This window comes from Dryas octopetala, chromosome 1 (assembly GCF_963921425.1).
Source record: "Dryas octopetala chromosome 1, drDryOcto1.1, whole genome shotgun sequence".
Classification (NCBI taxonomy): domain Eukaryota; kingdom Viridiplantae; phylum Streptophyta; class Magnoliopsida; order Rosales; family Rosaceae; genus Dryas; species Dryas octopetala.
The window spans coordinates 28,199,234-28,221,839 of NC_141366.1; the positions used below are offsets into that span (position 1 = coordinate 28,199,234).

Consider the following 22,606-nt stretch of genomic DNA (forward strand, 5'->3'; position numbering starts at 1 on the left):
ACTCAACATAATTTCACCCAAATTCATTTAAGGAATAAAGATTTTATTATTTTGTATACGACCCATTCAAGATAGAGTACATCTCTTAATTACAATCCCTTGACTCGAGGGAATACCCTTTGATTCCAATCGTAATGAAACCAACGGATCACTTTGTAAGTGTTTGGATTTCCAATAGGAAAAATACCCATTGAAAGGTTGGAATTTATTTGGTTAAATGTTTGGGGTTTATGGAATATATTTGAGATTGCGGTTGCACCCATATTTTAAGTTGTTTACGTACCCATTACAGGATAAAACCACACGTAGTTCCAAGGTTTTGAGAATTAAATGGGTGAATTACCCATTTACATGATTTGAGTAATTTGGGTAGGGTTTAGAGCCTTTGGGTTTGATTTGAGAAATTAATTCAGGACTTATGTGTATGGAATTAATTTCTGGGAAATTTGAATTGATTTAATTTGGTTGCGGTTTCATCTAAATTTGAGAATAGGTTGCCTACATACGTACCCTTGACGAGATCAAACTGAATGTAGTTCGTTGCTGAAATTTGAGAGATTTTATTTGGGTGGTTTTATACCATTTGGGGGATATGGTTTTATACCAATTTGAAAGATGGTTTTGTACCAATGTGAAAGATGGTATTGTACCACTTGAAAGATGGTTTTGTACCAATTTGAGAGATGGTTTTGTACCAATTGAGAATTTGATTTGAGATTTGGGATTTGTGATTTGAATTTGAGGAATGTGAGTTTGTACCACTTGATAATATGAATTTGAAAGAAATGTGTCCCTTAATATTTTATATCAATTATTTTTTTTTAAATTGATATACTCATTTTTTTAATGGGCCATAATGATTTGGATTATGAGCTCAGTTGATGAGATTTTGGGTAACTCTTTAACAGATTCACTCCAATTTATTTCGATAAACCCCCACATGTGTCCACTAATTTTACTTATGTCGATCTTTTGGACTCTAGCTTTCGTTCTAATATCCTGAATCTTGACGAAGTTCTAATATCCTCAATCTTGACGAAGTATAAGCTTTGCTAAAGTATAAGCTTTGCTAAACTTAAGCCCACTGCATAAAGACCATTTCAACTGATATGTACTCTCCTTTTGACTTGATTGAGAAGAAAATAAACAGTGCTTCCTAGACTTCATAAAATTAAACAAGTTGGGGTAGACTTCTTAACAACTTAAGAAACACAAGCCTGTTATTTAAGCATTACTGCCAATAATAAGTCAGATGGAAACATATCCTGATGCACACAAGTCCCTGTTTCTTTTGGATTGAGACAAGTAGGAAATAAGAATCCTTATCCCACAACACCTGCAAGTCCTTCCCTTTAAAGAGAACCCCCGAGTTGGAGTCTTGGAGTTGTGAAGCAGGTCAATACATAAAGCAATTAAGGGAGTGATCTCTTTTTCTAGTGTGCGTGCAAAGACAAAAAGGTGTAGCCTTTACTCCTTGCTTGCTTTAAACATATCACCAATCGTTTCATACTCAGATGACTTGAAGGACTAGCCAAAACCCCTCATTCTCTGTTACTAATCCCTTTTTTTAGCAGACTCACTATGTGTTTGCAAGTTTCCCTTGCTAAATTTCCTTGACTTTCTCTATGTGGGGCTCTGAGGTAAGAAACTCTTCCATTGATTGAATATGACTTTTTTCTTTGCCTTTCAACTTGCAAATAGCCAATTAATATTTTTATTTTGGGAAAAATTTTCAAACAGGACACCTACTTTGGGGTCAATCTTAGTTTAGGATACCAGTTTAAGTTTGTATTACTGTAGAACACATATTTAGAATTTTTGTTAGTTTGGGACAATCCGTCAACTCCGTTAACTTTTCCGTCCAAATAAGAGATAATTTGGTCATTTTATATTTTTAAAACAAATAAAAACTAAACACTAAAAAAAAAAAAAAAGCAAAAAAGTTACTACTAAAAAACTAAAAAGATTAATACTAAAAATAATTAAAATTTTTTTTTTTTAGAATTACAAAAGATTAAAACTAAACAACATTAAAACTGAAAATATTAAAATTGAAATAAAAAAATAAAAAAAGATTAAAATTGAAAAAAAAAAGAATAAAACTTTCTCTCTCTCTCTCTCTCTCTCTCACTCGGATGGTGACTTAAACGGCGGCGATGCCAGCTCACTAGAAGTCGTCAGGGCTGGGTGACGGGGCTTGCGAAGGGGCAGGCTGGGTTGGGGTGAAGGGGGGTGGTCAGGGATGGGCTAGGTTTGGTTGGGGGGAGAGAGGCAAGGGTGGTTCTGAGTGGGAAGAAGAAAGAGGGCGGGGGGGGGGGGGGGGGGGAGGGGGGGCTGGTGCTGGTTGGGGGGTGCGACGGGGGCTGGGGCTGGGGGGTGCGACGAGGCTGAGGCTAGGGGGAGGGGGTGCGAACCGGGTTGGGGCTAGGTTGAATGGAGGAGAGAGGCAGGGGTGGTTCTGGGTGGGGAAGAAGAAAGAGGGCGAGGGGGTTGGTGCTAGGTGGGGGGTGTGACGGGGGCTGGGGCTAGGGGGAGAGGGTGCGACGGGGCTAGGGCTGGGGCTAGGGGGAGGGGGTGCGACGGGGCTAGGGCTGGGGCTGAATCGGGTGCGACGTTGTTGAGTTGGGGAGGTGGTCGGGCAGGCTGGGGGCGAAAAGGGAGAGAGAGAGAGAGAGAGAGAGAGAGAGAGAGAGAGAGAGAAAAGGGGGAGATTGGGGTCGAGTCGGCAGGTAAGGCCTCAGCTGATGGGTAGGCTGTCGTCGACAATAGGCAGTAGGTTGGGGCGGTGTGGGTTAGGTTGGTGCAATCCCAGATTTGCTGCTATCTTTTTTTTTTTTTTTTTTGCTTTTTTTTTTATTAGTTTTAATCTATTTTAAATTAATTTTTAGTTTTAAACTTTTTAATGATCTTTTTTTCCTCAAAAAAAAAAAAGTTTTGATTTTTTTAGGTAGTAACCTTTGTTTTTTAGTTTTTTTTTAAAAAAATTGTATTTGTTTTAAAGTTATGAAATAACCAAATTATCTCTTATTTAGACGAAAAAGTTAACGGAGTTGACGGATTGTTCCAAACTAACACAAATCCTAAATATGTGTTATACACTAACACAAACCCAAACTGGTGTCCTAAAGTAGGTGTCTTGTTTGAAAATTTTTCCCTTTTATTTTTGTGTAGGCCTTGTACCACCAAGCAACTTTCCAATATAAGGCTTGTCACGTGGGATTTTGGAGCAAAATAAGATCATTTTTTCCTTGCACCACTTTTTAAGGTCCGACTCTTTCTCATATTTTTCCTTTAATTTTTCTTTTCCTTTAATTTTTCTTTTCTTTTATTTCACCAAAAAAAGGGAAAAATTTACAAACAGGACATATACTTTGATGTTTGTTTCATTTCAGGACATTAATTTTGATTCGTGTTACTGAAGGACACATACTTTTATTTTGTGTCAATTAAGGACCCTTTTTTATCTCAACTTTGGCTTGATATTGGACTCATAAAAAATTCACCAAATTTAGCAAACTTATACTTGGTTTAAAGCTATGCTTCTCCTCTTTACAACCATATAAAGATCACTCAAATTGGACATCTACAACTTTAGATAATTGGCCCAAAAGTAGGGTACCCGAGACTGTCCAATCGGACCTCTTGGAAAAAATTTGAAAAATCGGACAATTTCGGGTCCCCTACTTTGTGGCCGATTATCTGGAGTTGTAGAGATCCGATTTGTGTGATCTTTATATGGTTGTAAAGAGAAGATGCATATCTTTACACTCAGTATAATTTTTCTGAATTTGGTGGAGTTTTGATGGGTCCAACGTCATGCCAAATTTGAGATAAAAACTGAAAAAAAAAAAAAACATGGTCCTTAATTGACACAAAATAAAAGTATGTGTCCTTTATTAACACAAAGCAAAATTAATATCTTGAAATGAAACAATTATCAAAGTATGTGTCCTATTTGTAAATTTTTCCCTTTTTTATTTTATTTTAACTTACTTGCTTTTATGCAAACTCTCAGGATAATATCATTGACCCTACTATAAGACTTCTTTGTGGGTAGACTTTGTCCTTCACAAGAAAATGTGAGATAATCAACCCAATATCCCCAATATTTCTTTTGTTTGCTGATAACAACTTTTTTTTTTTTTTTGGCTTCTGCATGTTTTCGGTGAAAGGCAGTTGGTGAAAGGCAAAAGAGAGATCTTTTTTGTTTGTGTTTGTTTTGAACAGAGATTTGAGAGAAGATTTCCCTTATGCCAACTACACAAATCTCAGCCGGACAGTGATGTTGGAGACAATCTTCTCCTGGCTAGATATGCTGGTATTGAAGCCAATGGATTTGAAATTACTCCTGCCAGGGTTGTTTTCAGAACTGACCATTCCTTAAAATTTTGCCCATTCCGTTACGAAGTACAACAAGGTCGTACCCTAATGGATCATAGGCAATTATCTAACGAAGAACTTGAGTTGTTGATTAGCATGCACTCTGCGTTACTACTTGTAAGAGTTGGTGACATTGCTCGTTTGGAGCCATACTTGCCAAATAGATTTTCCTGCCAATTTGGCTTGGACCAAGGTGTTCCCCTGAACAATCTTGATCTCATCTTTTATAAACGACATCTGTGTAACTTTGAAGATTTGGCAGAGTACAAAAGTTGCTTCTCAAAGAAAATACCGCATCATGGTTCTATATTCCGCGAGCTGGTCGTCTCAGACAGTGCACCTATTGGTATTGCTGATGGTGGATGAGGTCTTGCTCACTATACTTTAAACTGTCTATGTGGAACATTTTTGAGACTTTGACGAAGTCCCATATCACCGAACAAAATGATATCTTTGTTATAACAAATATAAGAAAGTTTCTCGAGCCAAAGAGCACAACCCTCAGGTCAAAGGAAAAGAGTGCGGCTCATGGATTTGGTGAAAGCTCTCATGCCAGGAAACAAGATAAGGCTAGCAAGCATCATCCCTCAAATAACAGAGATGAGAACTCTAAACGAGCGCGATATGAGCGTTCAGATAGCTCAAGGGACACAACCATGAGTGGCACCAATCTTGTTTTTGAAAATGTCATTCATTTAAATGACGATATTGCTGAGAAGGAAAATATGCCCTTTAGTGTCCCTCCCAAAGATGCTTATCAAGAGGATGTTGCTACTATAGAAAGGCCTTTAAATAATGACCTTCCAAATGATGCTCACCTGGAGAATGTTGCTACTGCAGAAGGAACTGGGCCTAAAATAGATAATCTTTCAATTATTGTGGCCAAGCCTGTGATTATTCCTAAACTCGTAGGGATAAAGGTTTCTATTTTTAGCATTTTTGGCCCACATGTGGCCCTGAAAAGACAAGCTTTCATGGCGGGTGAAGTGGAAATCATCTTCAACCTACTTTCTTCTTCCCATACACCAGCAACACTATTATCCCATCAGAAGGGCATTTACAGCTTTCTCGCAATCTTGCAATCTTTGATTGACGTAGTTGGAGTCGGTCAAGATCAACTTAAATGGTTTTCTGGAGTTACTGACAAAGTCTTCAAGATCGCAAATGAGCTTTCTGCTCATTGCTACGACAATTTAGCCTGATGACGATGTCGACCTTGAGCTTATTCATGTCCTGATTCATCAAAACAAAAAATGCCTTGCTGCTAGAGATACTTTCATCACACAACGGGCAGACCTTTCAAAAAGACTTGAGGATTTGACCGTTGAAGAACTTCGTATCATTGTGGCATAAAAGCATATTCATCAAGAGTGAGAAGTCCTTGAAGCTCGAAAAAGCATGAGAAAATAAGAAGCCTCGATGGATCCATAATTGATCAAGATCACCAACTAAACCAGAAACTTCGTCAGTCCAGGATTAGCGCGAGCGAAGGGCAGTTTTGAGCTTTTGAAGCTGCTAAAGCCTCGATGGAGGCTCAAGAGGAAAGATTTAAAGAGTTGGTTGATTCCTTGATTTCCTTTTATAGCAGAGACAAGTAGAGATTTTGCTTAATTACTTTCATTATTTTATTGCAAAATTTGCTTTCAACTTCACTGATGGCATTAGGTAGACCTTGATTTGTAATTCTCTCATTTATCTAACATGATATTTCTTATTAAAGATAAATTATATTTTTTCCTTCCCATTCAAAATACTCTGAACACTAGTTGCTGTATTAAATTGCACTAACTTCATTGATGAAAGAAAATATTTATTCTTGGAATGTTATGGTTGCATTTGGTTTCTAAAACCAAATTGCCTACGTACCCTGTTAAGGGATCAAGCCAAACGTAGTTCACCCCTTAGTTTGGGGAGAAAGAAAATTTTGAGTTTTAGGCAACTGCACCTAGCCTTGAGACTAGACTGTCTACATACCCTCTTTTGAGGGATCAAGCCAATTAACTGTAGTTCAAAGAGGATTGTTTTTTTTTTAGCACTCTAACTTTTGCCTAGATCTTCCTTTCGGGTTTTCAACCTAGTGAGCATTTTTTATTTCAGCCGTAACTTTTGCTTGGACCGCCCTTTCGGGTTTTCAATCCAACGGACTTGAATGTAGAATTTCTTGAGGAAGTTGCCATTTACCCAAGAGTAAAAGAGATTTTTATGAACATCAAACAACTCATAGGCACCCTTGGAAAAGACTTAGTAACCACATGGAGTCCTTCCCATTTTGATTGAAATTTTCCATGGGCCTTTCTGGTAATAACAACTGGTCTTCGGACAGTCAGAACCAAGTCTCCCATTGAGAAAGATCTGAATCTTACTTCTTGTGATAGGCGCGTGCCACTTGTGCTTGATGGACCTCGAGCTTCTGTTGGACTTCCAATCTTTTCTCGTCTTCTAACTCTGGCAATATGACTTTTGTACTTTCATCCGGGTTCATCAATCGAATGGCGACCCTTAGGGACGATAGTTGAACCTCCAAAGGTAACACTGCTTCTGAGCTGTAAACAATATTGAAAGAAGTGCATCCAGTCAATATACGAATAGTCGTCCTGTAAGCCCATAATGCTTCAGGGAGACAATCATGCCAAATTCTTTTATTTCCGGACATCATTTTCTTCAGAATATTAGAGAGCACTTTATTAAAAGCTTATGCTTGACCATTTGAGGACGGGTTGTAACTTGCAGAGAATGAGTGATGGATATTATACTTCCCACATAGCTTGACTAAAGCTTTACACTTGAATTATGTGGCGTTGTTTGAAATTATCTTTGATGGAAACCCGAAATGGTAGATTATGTAGTTCCTGATAAAATTTGCAACGTCTTCTGCCTTGACTTCCTTAAAAGGAATTGTTTCAGCCCATTTAGAGAAATAATATGTCCCAACCAAAATATACTGATGCAATCAGAATGATTTAGGCCTTATGATACCGACATCGTCATGTCCCAAAGTTTTGAAAGGCCATGACAACATTGTTGGATGAAGAGGTTGTGGAGGCTGATGTCTGAAGTCTTCGTGGGATTAGCATGCCTTACAGGTGGTTGCAAACTTTATTACATCTTGTACTATTGTCGGCCAATAGTACCCCAACATTTTTAACTAGGTTGCGAGTTTTGGACCAGCCTGATGAGCACCACAAATTCCAGCATGAGTTTCAGAAAGAGCACAAGCCACCTCACTTTTCGATAGGCATCTCAAAAGTATCCCATCGAAAGATCTCTTGTATAAGGTGTCATTTTGATATATGTATTAGGTGGCTCTTCGCCTTACATCAACCATTTTCTTTGGGTTAGTCGACAATCTTCCCTGCTGAAAGTATTCTATAATAGGCTGACGCTAGTCTATTTCTTTTGTATCCTTTGATATGGTCACATTATTGGTTTCTTTGACTTCTCTGATGCGTTCCAATGTTGGGGGTAATACTTGACGCGCGTTCCTCAACGGTAATCTCTGTGTCTCTTTCATCAGGGAGTGTCAAAGACGCTGCCAATTTAGACACGCATCAGCCTTATCATTTTTTGACCATGGGATATGGCTAATGCAAATGTCTTGGAATAGTGACATCAGATACTTCGCCCTTTGGTGGTACGGGAGTAATGCGTCTCTTTTTACTTCATATTGGCCATTTAGCTGTTTAACAATAAGCTGTGAATCGCCAAATACTTGGAGACAATCGATTCTCATCTTTACAGCAATTTCGAGGCCAATGATGAGTGTCTCATAGTCTGCTACATTATTTGAATACATGGCTAGAATGGAGAACGAATATGGGATCAGACCTCCTGATGATGTGATGAACACTATACCTGCCTGTTGTAAAGACTTCCTCATCTGGTAAACCTTTAGGTAGCTCCATGTTGGAACAGGATGTGTGACTAAGAAATCTACAAGTGCCTGCCTTTTTATGGCTTTCTGAGCCACGAACTTGATCTCAAATTCTGACAACAGCAGAGACCATTTTGGTAGGCGCCCTGACTACATTGGCTTTGACATCAGATATTTGAGAGGATTTACTATTGAGATCAGGGTGACACTGTGAGAGAGAAAATAGTGTAGTAGTTTCTGTACCGCGAACACCAAGGCCAAACATATCTTTTCGATGAGGTTGTATTTATTTTCTCCATCAACGAGTGTTCTGCTTAAGTAATAAAGAGCATTTTATTTTCCTTTATCATTGTTCTGAGTGAGCAATGCCCCCAGTGAGAGTTCTAATGCTGCAATGTACAGGATTAGGGTTTTCCCTTTGATTGGTGCCATTAACACATAGGGTCTCAACAAATATTCTTTAATACTGTTGAAACCATTTTGACATGTTTCATCCCAAATGAACCTTCTTATATAGGCTAACCTTCCCTGCAATCCTCATAATTCTCTTACATAGTGTCGGGGAGGCATTTCTAGGATTGCTTTGATCTTTTTATGATCGACTTCAATTCCTCGATATCTGACAATGAAACCAAGGAACTTCTCGGATGTAACCCCGAATGCACATTTTAAATGGTTCATTTTGAGTTGATGCTTTCGGAGTCTGTCAAACACCAATGTTAAATTGTTTAGATGATATTCCCTCTTTTTAGTCTTGAAAACTAGGTCGTCGACATAGCACTTAATATGTTATGAAGTATATCGTCGAAGATGACCGTCATAGCTCTCTGGTAAGTTGCTTATGCATTTTTCAACCCAACAGACATTACAGTATAGCAAAATACTTCTTTAGGAGTGCGAAATGTTGTAAGCTTTTCGTCTTCGTGTGCCATTTTAATTTGGTTATATCTCGAAAAATCATCCATAAAGGACAATGCACCGAACCTGGTTGTAGCATCCACCAAAAGTTCGATAATAAGGAGCGAGAACTCATCTTTAGGGCATGCCTCGTTAAGATCTCTAAAGTCAATGCAGATATGTATCTGACCATATATTCTTCTTCTTGACTGGAACAACGCTGGTGTCACACCCCAAATTGGGGCCAGTCATTTTGGGCATGTGGCAGCGCCACATTGGTTATTAACCTTAAAATAAACTCACTAAACCCTAATGAGAATACTCCAAAGCCAATAATCAAAGTAAGACACAAATTAGATAAATCAATAGCTTACAAAAGAGTGCTATATTTTTATTTTTTATTTTTAAGACAAGTAAGTGTAAATGCAGCCAAGGAAGCTTTATCATCATGATGAGCTCCTTAGGTTTAGTAGTTAAATTAAATATGATTTTAAAAAAGGAATAATAGACCCTTGTTTTATAATGTACCAAGCAAAACCTTTAAAAGTAGAAATCATATTGGAGAGTCATATCTTAAAATCTGTTTTAAGTACCAAAGATAAAATCAAGTAATAGCATTAGGTAATTAATGAGCCATTCTAATCCTTAATAACTGCAATAACAGATTTCTTAAACAAAAGGTAAAATAAAAGGGATGGTTACACACTCATCCATGATGGGATCCTCCTCCCCATCATTCGAGTGGTCGGATGTAGGGGATGTTGGGATCTCAACACTAGGGTTTTCCTCTTCCAACATCCTCCCTCTTCTGAATCCGAAAGCTCTACAAATCTAAACATTGTCTTAAGGGTATCTTGCACTAACAAACTGTGTAGGGGTGAGCATCACCAAACACCAAAGCAGTTGATCACATGCTCAAGCAGTCCAAAACCATTACAGACAATTCAAGATAGTTCTTTAATAACAAAGTAGGTTTTAAAAAAATCATGTACATTTTCCAAACTGGCTCAATCACATTCAAAGTATAAGTAAGGCAACTGGGCATTTTCATTATATCTAAGTCAATGTCATATAATTAGAAACTTAGTATAGTTAAGAGAATACAAGCATAAACAAGTTCCAAGGTCACTTGTTGTTTATAAGCGTATAAACAACAATCTCAAATCAACATGACATTGTATTACATTTTATTGATTCTCACAACTAACCATGAATAAGTACATGAGATGCAAATGCATATCAAAATATATAATCATGCAGTGCATACCTTTTCTCCATAACAAAGCTCACCTGTCAAGATTTCAAAGAAAAACAGTGGACTTGTCCCTAATTTGTAATAACATTACCCCTATCACAATATCATACTCACAAATAGGCATTAGATAGTGAGATGTCCTCTAATGTAAGCAAATAATTCTATTTCTTCCCCTCTAGTATATTCTTAAATCACATAACCTTTTAGAGTAACTTGTATGCATACTGTTAGGGAATAACCCAAGGATCGATAAAGAAATATTTAACCCTTCATCTCTAATTAGGAAGTCCAAACACTCAAAACACATTAGAGTATACATTCTTGATTCATAAACTATGAATGTCAAATGTAATGCATAGGCAGTTGCCATAAAAAGAGAATCTACCCCCAAGTAAACCAGATTTGTAATATGCATATCAATCATGTAATGGCAGTTACATTTACACATGTTTAACTCATTGTACAAGTCATATAACTATGTCTCATATTTCCAATAGTGCAAGCAGGAAAATCACATTGTAAGCAATTACTTAAATCAGTAGACTTGTTTCATTTTATTCTTGAATCGAGACATAATGGATTATTTAACCCTTTCTTTATTAGTTAAGTTCCTAGCCTTTGATCTAATTAATTTATTTCCCTAAGATCATGCAAGACTAGAACAAGGAAACCAGGTTACATATTATCCTAAACTATCCTTAAGGTAGTTTCCAATTATGCAAATTCTATTGGTTTAACTTAAGTGTAATTATGTTACCAGTCAAATCTAAAATCAATAAATTTCGTTCATTTTTAAAGCAAGTTGAAATCATCAACATGCTTTCACATGTTGATTTTCTTAAACAAATTAAGTAAGCAGCCCTTATTAAATGTTTAAAGGAAATCTATTAAAACTAGAACCATGTAATTTCTTATGTGTGCTAACTTGGTATATTACTGCAAAAAAGGTATGAATTGAATTAAATCATCCACACTCAGTCCATTACTAAGTATATAGCACCAAAGAAAAACATTTACATACACATATACATATAGATATATATTAAAAACATAAGGTTTAAGTAGACTAGCTCCCCCTACTTGGAATGACTCTTGCTGCACTTCCAAGTAGAATGATGTTCTAGTTCAAGGCATAAAGAAATTAGATTTAGCCTTTACAAACCAAACTCATGATTTCCTAGGGTTTATTGGCTTATTGGCTAAGTTAGGTTGCATTCGAGTTCCCAAATCCATTAATATCCACTCACTGACTTCACACAAACTTCAAATCATGTAATAATTTATATTTCAAAGCTTAAAACCAAAACAAAAGTCATAAGAGCAAAAGAGGTATGCTGCAGGAACTTATTTCTAGGTTTTAGTTCTAAAACAAAAGGTTTGACAACCCAAATTGTGATCTATTTGCAAATAGGCTCCCTTCTGCCTTTCAAGCATCCTTAAGGATGAAATGTGACTTGCTCATCCCATGAGCACAAGTCAAAAAGCTTTTAAAACAAGAGTTTGAAGTTTTGTACCAAATCAGTTTTTCAAAAGGATCAAAATAGCAATGTTTGCTCTGCCATTTTTATAAAATTATACAAAAATCATTTAAACAAGATTTTTCGCAAAAAGTTAGTAGACATGTTGACACTTATACATAAATATTTTCATAACAATTGGAGTTGTGCAAGTATGGTTTTTGAAGAGCACAATCTCACACCAGAAAGCTGATTCTACAGAATCACTGTTCTTATGGTCAAAAATGTTATTTTTGTGTAAACTGAACCAAATAGAGTAAAACTAATTGAAAAAGTTTTGAAATCATGTCTATGAACTACTGTAACAATTTCATATTCAAATTCCAAGCATAGAGAAATTCATGCATAAAAACCTAACACTTTTTCAATGCAAATTCTATTTGCAGAATTGGCAGCAATTTAAGTTAACTTGTAAAATCCACTATAAATCCATAACAGGTTGGATTCAAGTGTTTCTTGACTTGAAATAAAGATTAGGGTGTCTAGTTTCAACCCATAAAATATCAAGACCAAAGCTTTTCTAAAATAATACAGAATTAAAAAATAAGCAGGTGAGGCCATAAGTAGAAAAGTTGCCAAAAAAGATCAAAACATGTAAGTCTTTGGATTTCTTGGAATGCCATTAATCCTAGCCAATCAACCAAAACCTAAATCCCAAAAACTAACTCTTCAAGAGTTTAAAGAACATGATTAAGGTTCTTACCAAAGTTTCATTCAAAAGGCAGTGCAAGCTGCACTCTTCTCCTTTCTCCTAGCAAGTTGATTTCTTCTCTTCAAGTTCCTCTCTCTCTCTCTCTCTCTCTCTTCTCTTCAAGTTCTTCTCGTTAGATTCTGAATGAATGTGGGAAAGGCTTGTCTGAAAGAGGTTTGATTTATAAAGGGAAGGATATTGCTGTTGGAGGGAAATTTAAAGAGTTACCTCTTCAGTTTTCTGTTTGGCATGTGAAAGGGTTTAATGGGGTGATTTTTCAGGTTTTAGCTTCTCAAGAAGGCTTTAATTGGTTGGCCAATCCCTTAGGGACTACTAAAGTGATAATTAACCCATTAGACTAGGCTTAACAGCCCTTTAGCCAATCCAAGACCTTTCCTTGTTTAATCATCTTAATTAAAACCCATCATTACATTTTCTTTTCTCTTACAACCCGAAACCTCACTCCATCTAAATCATGATCACCATTCCATGTACCATGGTCATCATCATCTCTTACCAAGTCTGTCCTCTTTTCCTTCTACTCAAGTAACCTAGGGTTCTAGTCCTAGTCACTATAGCTGGTCAACCTTAGGGTTCAAGAGGTCAAACTCTTAACCCTTTGGTAAGCCTAACAACTAGCCATGCATGCACCATCACTTATGTCAAAAACATCTTTCAAGTGTACCAATAAAATGTTAACCAAGTCAATAAATCAAACTTTAAACCAAGCAAGTCATAGTTAACATGAGTGCATTCATAACAAACAGACAATCATAGAAAAAATTATTTTTCATAAACTTAAATTTGTGGATTAAATCTATAATTGAGTTTTAAAATGTGACAATTAGTGCTAAACTAATGGATTAATTAAGTAGCACCCTTAAACCAAAACCATTGAAATTTGGGGTGCTACAGCTGGCAAGCCACGTAGGGTATTGGACCCCTCAAATGAAACCAACATTTTTTAACTTGTCAATTTCTGCTTCAATTTGGACTGTCATCTCTGGGCAAAATCGGCATCGAGCCTATTGTTCATAGCGGCATTGATTTGATACATTCAACCTGTGAACTGACTTTTGGGTCCAAACTAGGCATGTCTTGATATACCCATATATGCAAACACATCCTAATATTGTTGTATGACACGTTTATAAGCCTGTAGCTCTTCTTGAGTCAATAGCGCACTAGTGAAAATGTGTTTTGGTTCGTCAGTTGTTCCTAGATTAATTTCTTGGAGCTCATCAATAGTGGCTTGACCTTTGTCTTCAATCTGGGATGGGGCTGGCTGGGCATTATCATTGAACTCCTCTATTTTTTCACTGCTGGTGTTTACTTGGCCTTCCGTAGGTACCTTAACAACTAAAATACAATTTACCTCAGCTGAATAGTTTGTATGATCCAGCCTCTCGGCGTCATTGCCCATTATTCTAAATTTTCTCTTTTTATTCAATCTCCACTTGCCCTTTTGAGACACTACTACAATTGTATAAATAGACAACGGTGAATAGACAACGGTTCTTATTTTGTTCGTTATCTCTGTTTAACACACAACGATTTTTAGAAAATCGTTATATGAAGGTATCATAGCCAATGCTATTTGGTCTAATGAATTTTCCTAAATTATTAAACACAATAGTATTAGGCAAAACCGTTGTGTTGGGCAAGTCACACAAAAATAAAAAATTTGCGGGTCTTTGTATTTGACAAAAACACGCTCACCTTAATGAAAAATTCATCGCGCCACGTAAGTCATTTTGGGTCAAAGCCCTCTGACTTCACTTCACCTAATCAAAACACTCATCCCCATTTGAACTCCATCTTCATCCTCCATCTCCCTTTTCTTTTCATCTGTGTTACATCTCCTCCCTTTTCTACCCATACATCTTCTCCCTTTTCTTTTACTGAGTTCTTTGCACTGACCATTCCTTCTTAGCCCTAATATCAACATCGATCAATCTGGGAGGTGAACACGCATCTTCTATGGTACACTGATTTGGGTTAGGGTTTGAATTTTTTGCAAAATTTAAGTCCAAATGGGATTTTTTCTGATCTATGTTTGATTCCTTTATCGATCCATATTTGGTGCGATGATTTCTCAGATTTTCTAACAAAAAGTAAGAAAGAACTGCAGAGCGAGAGCTTCTTCCAAATCGCAAATCTGACGAGTCTCTGAGTCACTCAGTCAGCAAGTGAGAACTGAGAAGATATGGACAGAGAATGGGTTCGAAGCCTGGCAGCGATGGCGCCTTCTCCAACCAAAATGAATCCATCGACCACCAAAAGCGTCTCTGACGATTTGCCCTCGAGAACATGGATCTCGCCAAAGATCCCTATTTCATGCGCAACCACCTCAGAAGGTACCCATCTCTCTCTTTCCATTGAAATTTCTTTGTTTATGGGTTCAATCTTATTGTTTTCTTTTTGAGTTTTTTCTTCCATTGAATTAGGGTCTTGAATTTACTCATGTGTATCTCTGTCATGTGTGCTTGCAGTCAAAATTGGTAGGCCTGGGTATTGAGTAACGAAGCAGTTTGATGGCCACAAAGCAGAGGTCTTTTCTCTTCCAGGTGTGTGTTTCATTTTGTTATACATATTTTCCTCTAATTTGAAGTTCCCATTTGTGGATATGTCGAGTATAGAGAGATGGACTAACTAACATGTGTGTTATTCGTATTTTATGCAGATTGAACATAGAATATCTTGTAAGTACTGAACAAAAAATATTTAATTGGTTGGGTCATATATTTGATGTACTGCTCTTGCCACAATGTTTTCTCAAATTTTGTGCAAGTTTGTCTTGAAATGGTTGATTCAGTTCTTTTTTCTTTACATCATCTCTTTTTGTGCTTATGGAAACTGTTACAAATCCAGCCCCGAAAGTCTATTGTAGAATTGCATTGCCATTGCAGATATTATTAATATCCCATGACTAATAATCTATATATATAGTTGCAAAGATTGTGAGAAGGAATTGGTAATCTTTCCTAATTAGAATTTGAATTTAACCCTTTTTTTTATTTATTTGTTACCTCGATAGCTGATGGATTGAAATATTATAATTTGGTTGAGGGAAAGGGTCCAATAGCCGAAAAAGGATTAACAGTTGAGGTATATATGTTTCTTATTTATGGAGAAACATATTCGTTTGTTATCATATACTCTTTGGATACATATACATACATGTATGTGCTTAACCTCTGTATTTTTTATCACAAATATTAATTTCTTCCACTTCACCTTGTTACAAAATTTTTTTTTTTGTTTTTTTATGGTATATGATATACATGTTTAATTACCTAAATAATAATTACAACCTAACTGTCTGTACACTACAAGAAAAACCTTCATATATATCAGTGATAAACCGATATCTATTTAGGTTTCCAACCGATATAATGCGTGCCGATATCTATTCTCCCATATTACATATCGGTTATTCACTGATGTCTATATTATATTAGATATCGTATTTGTTTGATAATCCGATATGATATACCATCATTGTTATCAGATATTAATGATTTCTGATACCTTAAAAACTACATTCCGATATGTAAGATACTTATGATATCATTAGTAATTTTGAAACCGATATACAAAATGTATTCAATATCGTCTTGGTACTAAAAATCAGATATAAAATGAGTATAGCATATCGGTTTTGTAATTAAAATTGGATATAAATGGTGTATCACATATCGGTTTGGTACTTAAAATCTGATATAAAAAGTGTATACTATATCGGTTTTGTACTTTAAATCTGATATAAAAGGTGTATAACATATCGGTTTTGTACTTAAAATCGGATATAAAAGGTGTACAACATATCGGTTTGGTACTTAAAATCTGATATGTAAGGTTGGTGTGAAATATATATTTTTTTTTTTGTGCAAAACCTCATATAAATGCCATGGATATGCAAGTAGACAAATGTGTGGCCTAAAATTGGTGCATTTTCAAATTTGCCTTCCATTCAAATATTCCAAGTACAAAAATGCATTTCATTCATCCAAACATTCCAATTAAGTACAAAATAAAAAGATTACAAATTAATCCCACAAAAACAATAGTCCCAGCCATGATCAAATTAAATTCCATAACCCCATCAATTGTTCCAATTCAAAGCTGCCTACACTTTCAAAATATTGGCATGGCAGCAATTTTCTAAACCTTTGACTACATTGTTCTAAAATCTGCATGCACTTGTTCTTCCTTTACAAAAAATTGGCTTGGCCATCTAAATACCACAAAATGGCTAACGTACCCTACTTCATACGTACCGACATGGCTATATATAAGTCGAGATGACAAACTGTCCCCATTCAACCCACACCTCATCAATTTGTGCTTGGGTGTAACTGCTTCGCTTGTGCTTTGGATTAGACCACTGAAAATATATAGCATAGCAAATTACATTATAATAAAACATTTTTCCCAACTTGCATGCTATAAAAGAACCAATCCACATATCAAAAACCATGGAAGAAATTTACATAAAACAAATGAAACATAACCAAGAAATGTAAGAAAGATCAAATAATTGAGAATAAATTAGCAGAGAATAAATTATTGGGAAATGGGATATAAATGGGTACTTACTGCAGAGTGTTGGTTCCTCATGTTTTTTGAAGCACTGCCCAAGTAAGGGAAGCTGAGGGCCTGCAACACGAAGTAGAGGAAAAATGAATAAAATTTATGACTTTCATAACATACAAATGTTTAAAAAAGCACGCACTATTGAGAGGATCATCTTATTGTGGCTTCTAGCAAGACAGAAGCAGTGTCAGTCTGCAAAAGATAAAACATGTTTTAGTAAATCATCTTATTGTGGAAGATGGATTTCAAAAGTTGGAGAAAAGAACCTCTTTATGCTGCTTCAGTTTCTTTAAGGTTACTATTATACAAAAAATAAAATAAAAAAATAAAGAAAGAGGATCACAGCACAAGGGAATAAGTCCTGCATAACCACACAAATGAGAACAAAAAAAATTTAAAAAAACAGGTCATGGAACCCAACTCATCGTCATTGAAGAATCCAACTCATCCAACCTACAGATCCACGCCAATATATGCCAAAATCATAACAGAGAATAACAATACATCATTGCATTTTGAAATAACAAGAATCAATCCATTAGCTTCTTTGGACAAAGAGATCTAGAATATGTGAAAAATTAAAATCAAGTCTCTGAAATTGGGATAACATATTATCCACAAAACAATTACTCTTAGGAAAATGGTATTTAACTAGTTATAAACCTGAAGAGTGAAAAGATCAGCAGATTGACCAATCACTTTATCATATTTCAGACCTTCTGCTGCGAGTCCAGCCATTGCTACCACTGCCAACCTAAAAGGCTACTACAATTTAGTTCTTCTCCACCACACACATATTATAGACTTCAAATGTATCAATTTATAAGGATATATTTTCCTGCAGTGAAATGCAACTATGTATTGCATTTGAATATGATAGAGTCATGTGGAAACATTGCAACAGGCATATTCAAATGGACTGGTTGCGCACAAGCCAAATCAGATTATCAGGAAACAATGAGACAGACTAATGGATTTACAGTGAAAAGATGCACCATTTTCAAAAGCACTAGGAGTACATTTGTTGCAGTTTCAGAAGGAAATATTACTGAAGCAAATTGATAATTCCAGTAGCTATAACTATCATATAAATACCTGTCTAGCTCCTTTGCATCAAGCTGCCCACTGTATATAAGCTTTTCCAGCCTTTCGTCAATGAGATTGACATGCTCTTTCCCGATATCTAGAGAATACCCCAGAATGGGGAGGCCCAGCAAATAAGCAACTATCCAAAGAGAAAATTGTTTTATCAGTATGTCAAGTAAGCAACTCAAAATCCGAGGCGCTATTTATCAGTCAGAAAGTTTGATATTAAGAATCTGATATGTGTTTTAATGAAATGAAGTACCTAAAAAATGAGCAGCTTCATGTCTAGCTATTCTCTCCTGATAATCTGGGAAGAATGATGAAAAGCCAGATATGGCAGCTTGAAGAAGCCTACAAGTGCAGATAAAGCTTAGTTTTTAATGCAAGAATTAGAAAAACTGTTAAAACACTAAGAGTATCAAGGCATACAAATTAAATTCCATATAAAACTTAGTCTTACCCAGGGGCAGTGCTTCCCACACCCAAAACAACTAAAGAGATGCTCCCAATCAAGTATGGCACAAAAAAGCCCCAATCCTTCAAGTTTGGTACAGTGAGAACCCAAGATGTCAGTAAAAACCAGAATCTTTTCAAAAAAAATTTCTCTGTAAGGCATTCAAATTTTTCTCTATATTCTATAATTCCTCTAATTCAATATGTGAATCTAACAGTTCAACACTTCAACAAAAATATTATTGCAAAAGACCTCAAGGCAAGCCTGTATCCCAAAAATGCAGTTGACAAATATTGGGAAATGATTAGGCTGATACAAAGATGAAACAGAATCCCTTGCTTTTTCTGTCTTAAACTTCTTCTACAATTTAAGTTGTGTGCATAAGTTAATTTCTTTGTTTAGTAAAAATGTCAAGTAGCTATAATTATCTGTGACATTCAATTTCTTTGTTTAGTGAAAATGTCAAGCAGCTATTATTATCTGTGACATTCAAGACAGAGGTCTGCTTGTCATACTTTAACTATCAAGAATCAAATGAAAGTCACTATAGATTATTCGTGCTTGACCCCAAAATGCTTTCTCCTAGTTCGCTGCAATAAAATTTGCCTGACATAGGTCCTTATAAATTTAAAAAAAAAAAAAGGGCTAGCTTACATAATAATTGGATTCCTCATACCCTCTTATATAGCCAGACCTTTCGAATTCATGCACAATGTATGATCAAATGCACCAGCAAGGTACTGAGAAAATTCCTCCACTTTTACACAAGATGCAAGAGAGAAAACTAATAATCTGATGCAGGTAGTGATACACTGTAACAATATAATTCAAAGACCAGGTTCCTATATATTCATCGAGATCAGAGAAAGGATGTTTGCATGAAAACATTCATATAGTTACGTACAAGTAGCAAAAGGCATGATTTCATGTCAATAGATGAAGAAAAACACTACCTCAACTATACACTGGTACAGAAAAAAACAGTAAAAATTGAAAAGAAAATTATCATTACACACATATAGGAACACAAACAACCCCTCCCAATCACACTGTCTAAGATAGTTGTTGTATAATTTATATGTGGACTTACAGAGAAAAGGAGATATAATCAAATTTACCCCAGGAAGTTGGCCAGCAAGAAGACCTAAGAATCCTGTTGTCCCCACCACGGTGAATAGAAAAGCGGCCTGTATCACTGAGAGATATTAATATTACAAAAAGTAGTTTGAAATCAATGCCTGAAAAATGCATATAGAAAGAGCCGCATCCAATTTTAGATGTGATGTGCCTTGTCTTTCCAGTCAGTTTATAACAATTCAGATTCACTAAAGATTAAAGAAAGATAAGAAGACAAAAAGGTAGAGAAATTCACAATAGGATGCTGACAATTTTAACTCAAAATTGGTCTGGACATCTTTTATCTAAGTAGTTTGGATTAAGGGTTTGCTGATGTGAGATTTGTCTTCATAGAAGTTGAAACCATAAAAAAAAGGAAATAGATATATAAATGTAGTGTTGACGATTTGCAAAACAAACTTGCACAAAAGAGCCTAAAGGTTAAGAAGCTGTATGTAAAAGTAAGAACATCCAAGAAAGTTTTTGCATATAATTTTGGCTCATTCTGAATGCAAGTAGCACAAATAAATAACCAGTGTTACAAATACTTACATCATTTCTGACACTGGGAACTGCAAGGGTTTCTGCATTTTTAATTCCAAGAGTTGTCAGCTCCCTAAGAGAAGTCTGGTGCATAAATGTTGAAACTTGAACGAGTCAACCTATCTATTTTCCAACCAAGCAAATGTATAAACAATAATTCAATACATTGAACAGATCATTATCATTCAAGTACATGTATGCATGAGTTTGTAGATGTGGCTAATTTTTGGGTAGCAGTTTCCCAGAACTTCACATTTGTGATGGAGACTGACCGTACGCCGTGAGACATATGGCTGAGAACTCCATTTCTTGGCCCAACCAACTTCACTTAGCTGATCAAGTGCCTCTTTAACTGCACTGCTATCTTTCTGCGGCAAATACATACTTTTCAATGATATTCTTTCTATCTAATTTAGCTTCAGCCATGGGACTAAAAATCTACAGCTAAAGGAATTATCTATGAATTCAAAAAAAGATGATTGATATGAAGAAAAATGGCAGAGAAGGAAGAAAATAAATTAGCATTAATTAGCTTTAAATAGCTTTGTAAACATGGCCAAAAAAAAAACAAAGAAATGGCTTTGTAAAGGTTATACATACCCAACGAAGATGAATAATATTCATGCGATATAGGCAGACTTGAGTGTGAGTGAAGACTCAAGACTCAAGAGCCGGAAAGAGGAGGCTGGACAGATGAGGAGCCAAACTCAGGTCGCTAGCGAAGGGGTTGGATAGATTCTCCCTCAAAAACAGACACGGACACCTCGAAGCTGCTAGAAAACTCAGATCGCTAGCGAAGGGGTTGGATAGATTCTCCTTCATGATTGACTTTCCAGACTCAAGGAAGAAACCAAGACGATCAGTGTCGAGAGGACGATGATATCTTGGGTGGTCGGTGTCGCAACTCGTCGGAGAAGGCGGATCGCCGTTCCAATGTTGAATTTGTTCATCGTCGATTTCAACGAGCGAAGGGCAGAGAAAGAGAGAGGATGGGGAGATACAGATTTGGGGGCCGACTGAGAATGAGAACGAGAGAGAAGGATCGAGTGAGAGAGACGGACCGAGTGAGTATGAGCGAGGGTGAGAGAGAAGGAGATGTCTGCGGAGCGCGATGGGAATGTGTGTGTTTTGTGAAGGATATCGTGACTGGGGTTGGGAACCTAATTAGCCAAAATTTTTAAGTTGGGGAAAAAATTCTCCGTGTTTTTTTTAGGTGAAGTATAGATATCAGATGGTGTGGCTTACATATCGATTTTAAAAAATTCTTAATCAAAATTGCAAAATTTAGATATCAGAAACAAAAATTGGTGATATGTTAATGAGTTTAGATATCATCTAAAAAATTAACTGATATCTAAAACTTTACAATATCGGTTAATGGAAAAACTGATATTAAAGAAGTGATGTCTATTACAGTTTTTCTTGTAGTGGTATGTGACACATAGGTGTTAGCTATTTCCCCCCATGTGCTGCGTAGTCATGCTTATTATGTGGGTATATGGTTGTGGACTTGTGGTTGATGCCCTAATTTTTTTTTTTCCGAGTTTATGTCCTAGGAATTGTTGTTTCTTCATATAAGACATAAGTTTCTCTACTCTTACCCACCAAAAAAATTAATTTTGCTTTCACTAGTCGTATATATGCTTTGTGTGAGGATTTGTCAAAAGTATTCTTTTGCTTTTTACCTTGGGGGTAAATTAAAGTATGCTTTTGTTTATGCAGGTCACCTGAGGTTGATAAATCTCTGGATTTTTTGGCAAGAACATAGAACCTAGAGGAAGGGAAATTACTCCTCTGCTGAAATGGAGGACCTATCTTATTTTTCAATTGAAAGAGCAGACCCTTCGCCATAAGGATATGCAGCTTCCAGGTAAGTAGCAATAGATGAAATACAAAGTACTTGACCATTTCCATATTCCACTTCTTAGTTTCTGTCTATAGTTTTAATCGGTACATTATTGATTATTCCATTATTAATTGATAAATTTGCTAAATTTGGCAACTGGGAGGAGATTCCAAGCTGTTGAGTGGCTTGAAAGCTTGGTGGGTCCACTTGGGATACCAAAACAGCTATTAGAGAGAGTTCATTTCTTGCGTGAGAAATGGTCTGATCAATCGTATGCAATACTATCAACAAGATTCAACCAGGAGCAGTGCCCAAGGTATTACTTTTCTGTCTCACATTATTATATTGTCCCTC

General features: G+C 36.2%; 1 protein-coding gene and 2 long non-coding RNA genes across 4 annotated transcripts; 1 reads left to right on the plus strand and 2 right to left on the minus strand.

Annotated features, from left to right (window-relative positions):
- Nucleotides 1–14,426: 14,426 nt before the first annotated feature.
- LOC147299518 (uncharacterized) lies at nucleotides 14,427–16,007 on the plus strand. Of its 2 annotated transcripts, XR_015119986.1 has the most exons (4): nucleotides 14,427–14,594; nucleotides 14,711–14,968; nucleotides 15,104–15,178; nucleotides 15,295–16,003. It is a non-coding gene; the product is annotated as an uncharacterized LOC147299518 (long non-coding RNA). The 2 variants fall into 2 exon arrangements; XR_015119985.1 differs by having other exon boundaries at nucleotides 14,427–14,968; nucleotides 15,295–16,007.
- A 577-nt stretch (nucleotides 16,008–16,584) lies between these two features.
- Nucleotides 16,585–17,554, minus strand: LOC147299519 (uncharacterized). The gene is made up of 3 exons (XR_015120000.1): nucleotides 17,347–17,554; nucleotides 17,211–17,270; nucleotides 16,585–16,998 (listed from the first exon to the last, which is right to left on the minus strand). It is a non-coding gene; the product is annotated as an uncharacterized LOC147299519 (long non-coding RNA).
- A 191-nt stretch (nucleotides 17,555–17,745) lies between these two features.
- On the minus strand, nucleotides 17,746–20,827 carry LOC147299520 (uncharacterized). The gene is made up of 8 exons (XM_086231015.1): nucleotides 20,679–20,827; nucleotides 20,416–20,490; nucleotides 19,866–19,934; nucleotides 18,754–18,830; nucleotides 18,556–18,644; nucleotides 18,303–18,432; nucleotides 17,871–17,961; nucleotides 17,746–17,799 (listed from the first exon to the last, which is right to left on the minus strand). Exons 1-8 carry the CDS (start codon nucleotides 20,787–20,789, stop codon nucleotides 17,746–17,748), a joined length of 696 nt encoding a protein of 231 aa, XP_086087141.1. The 5' UTR covers nucleotides 20,790–20,827.
- Between the last annotated feature and the right edge of the window lie 1,779 nt (nucleotides 20,828–22,606).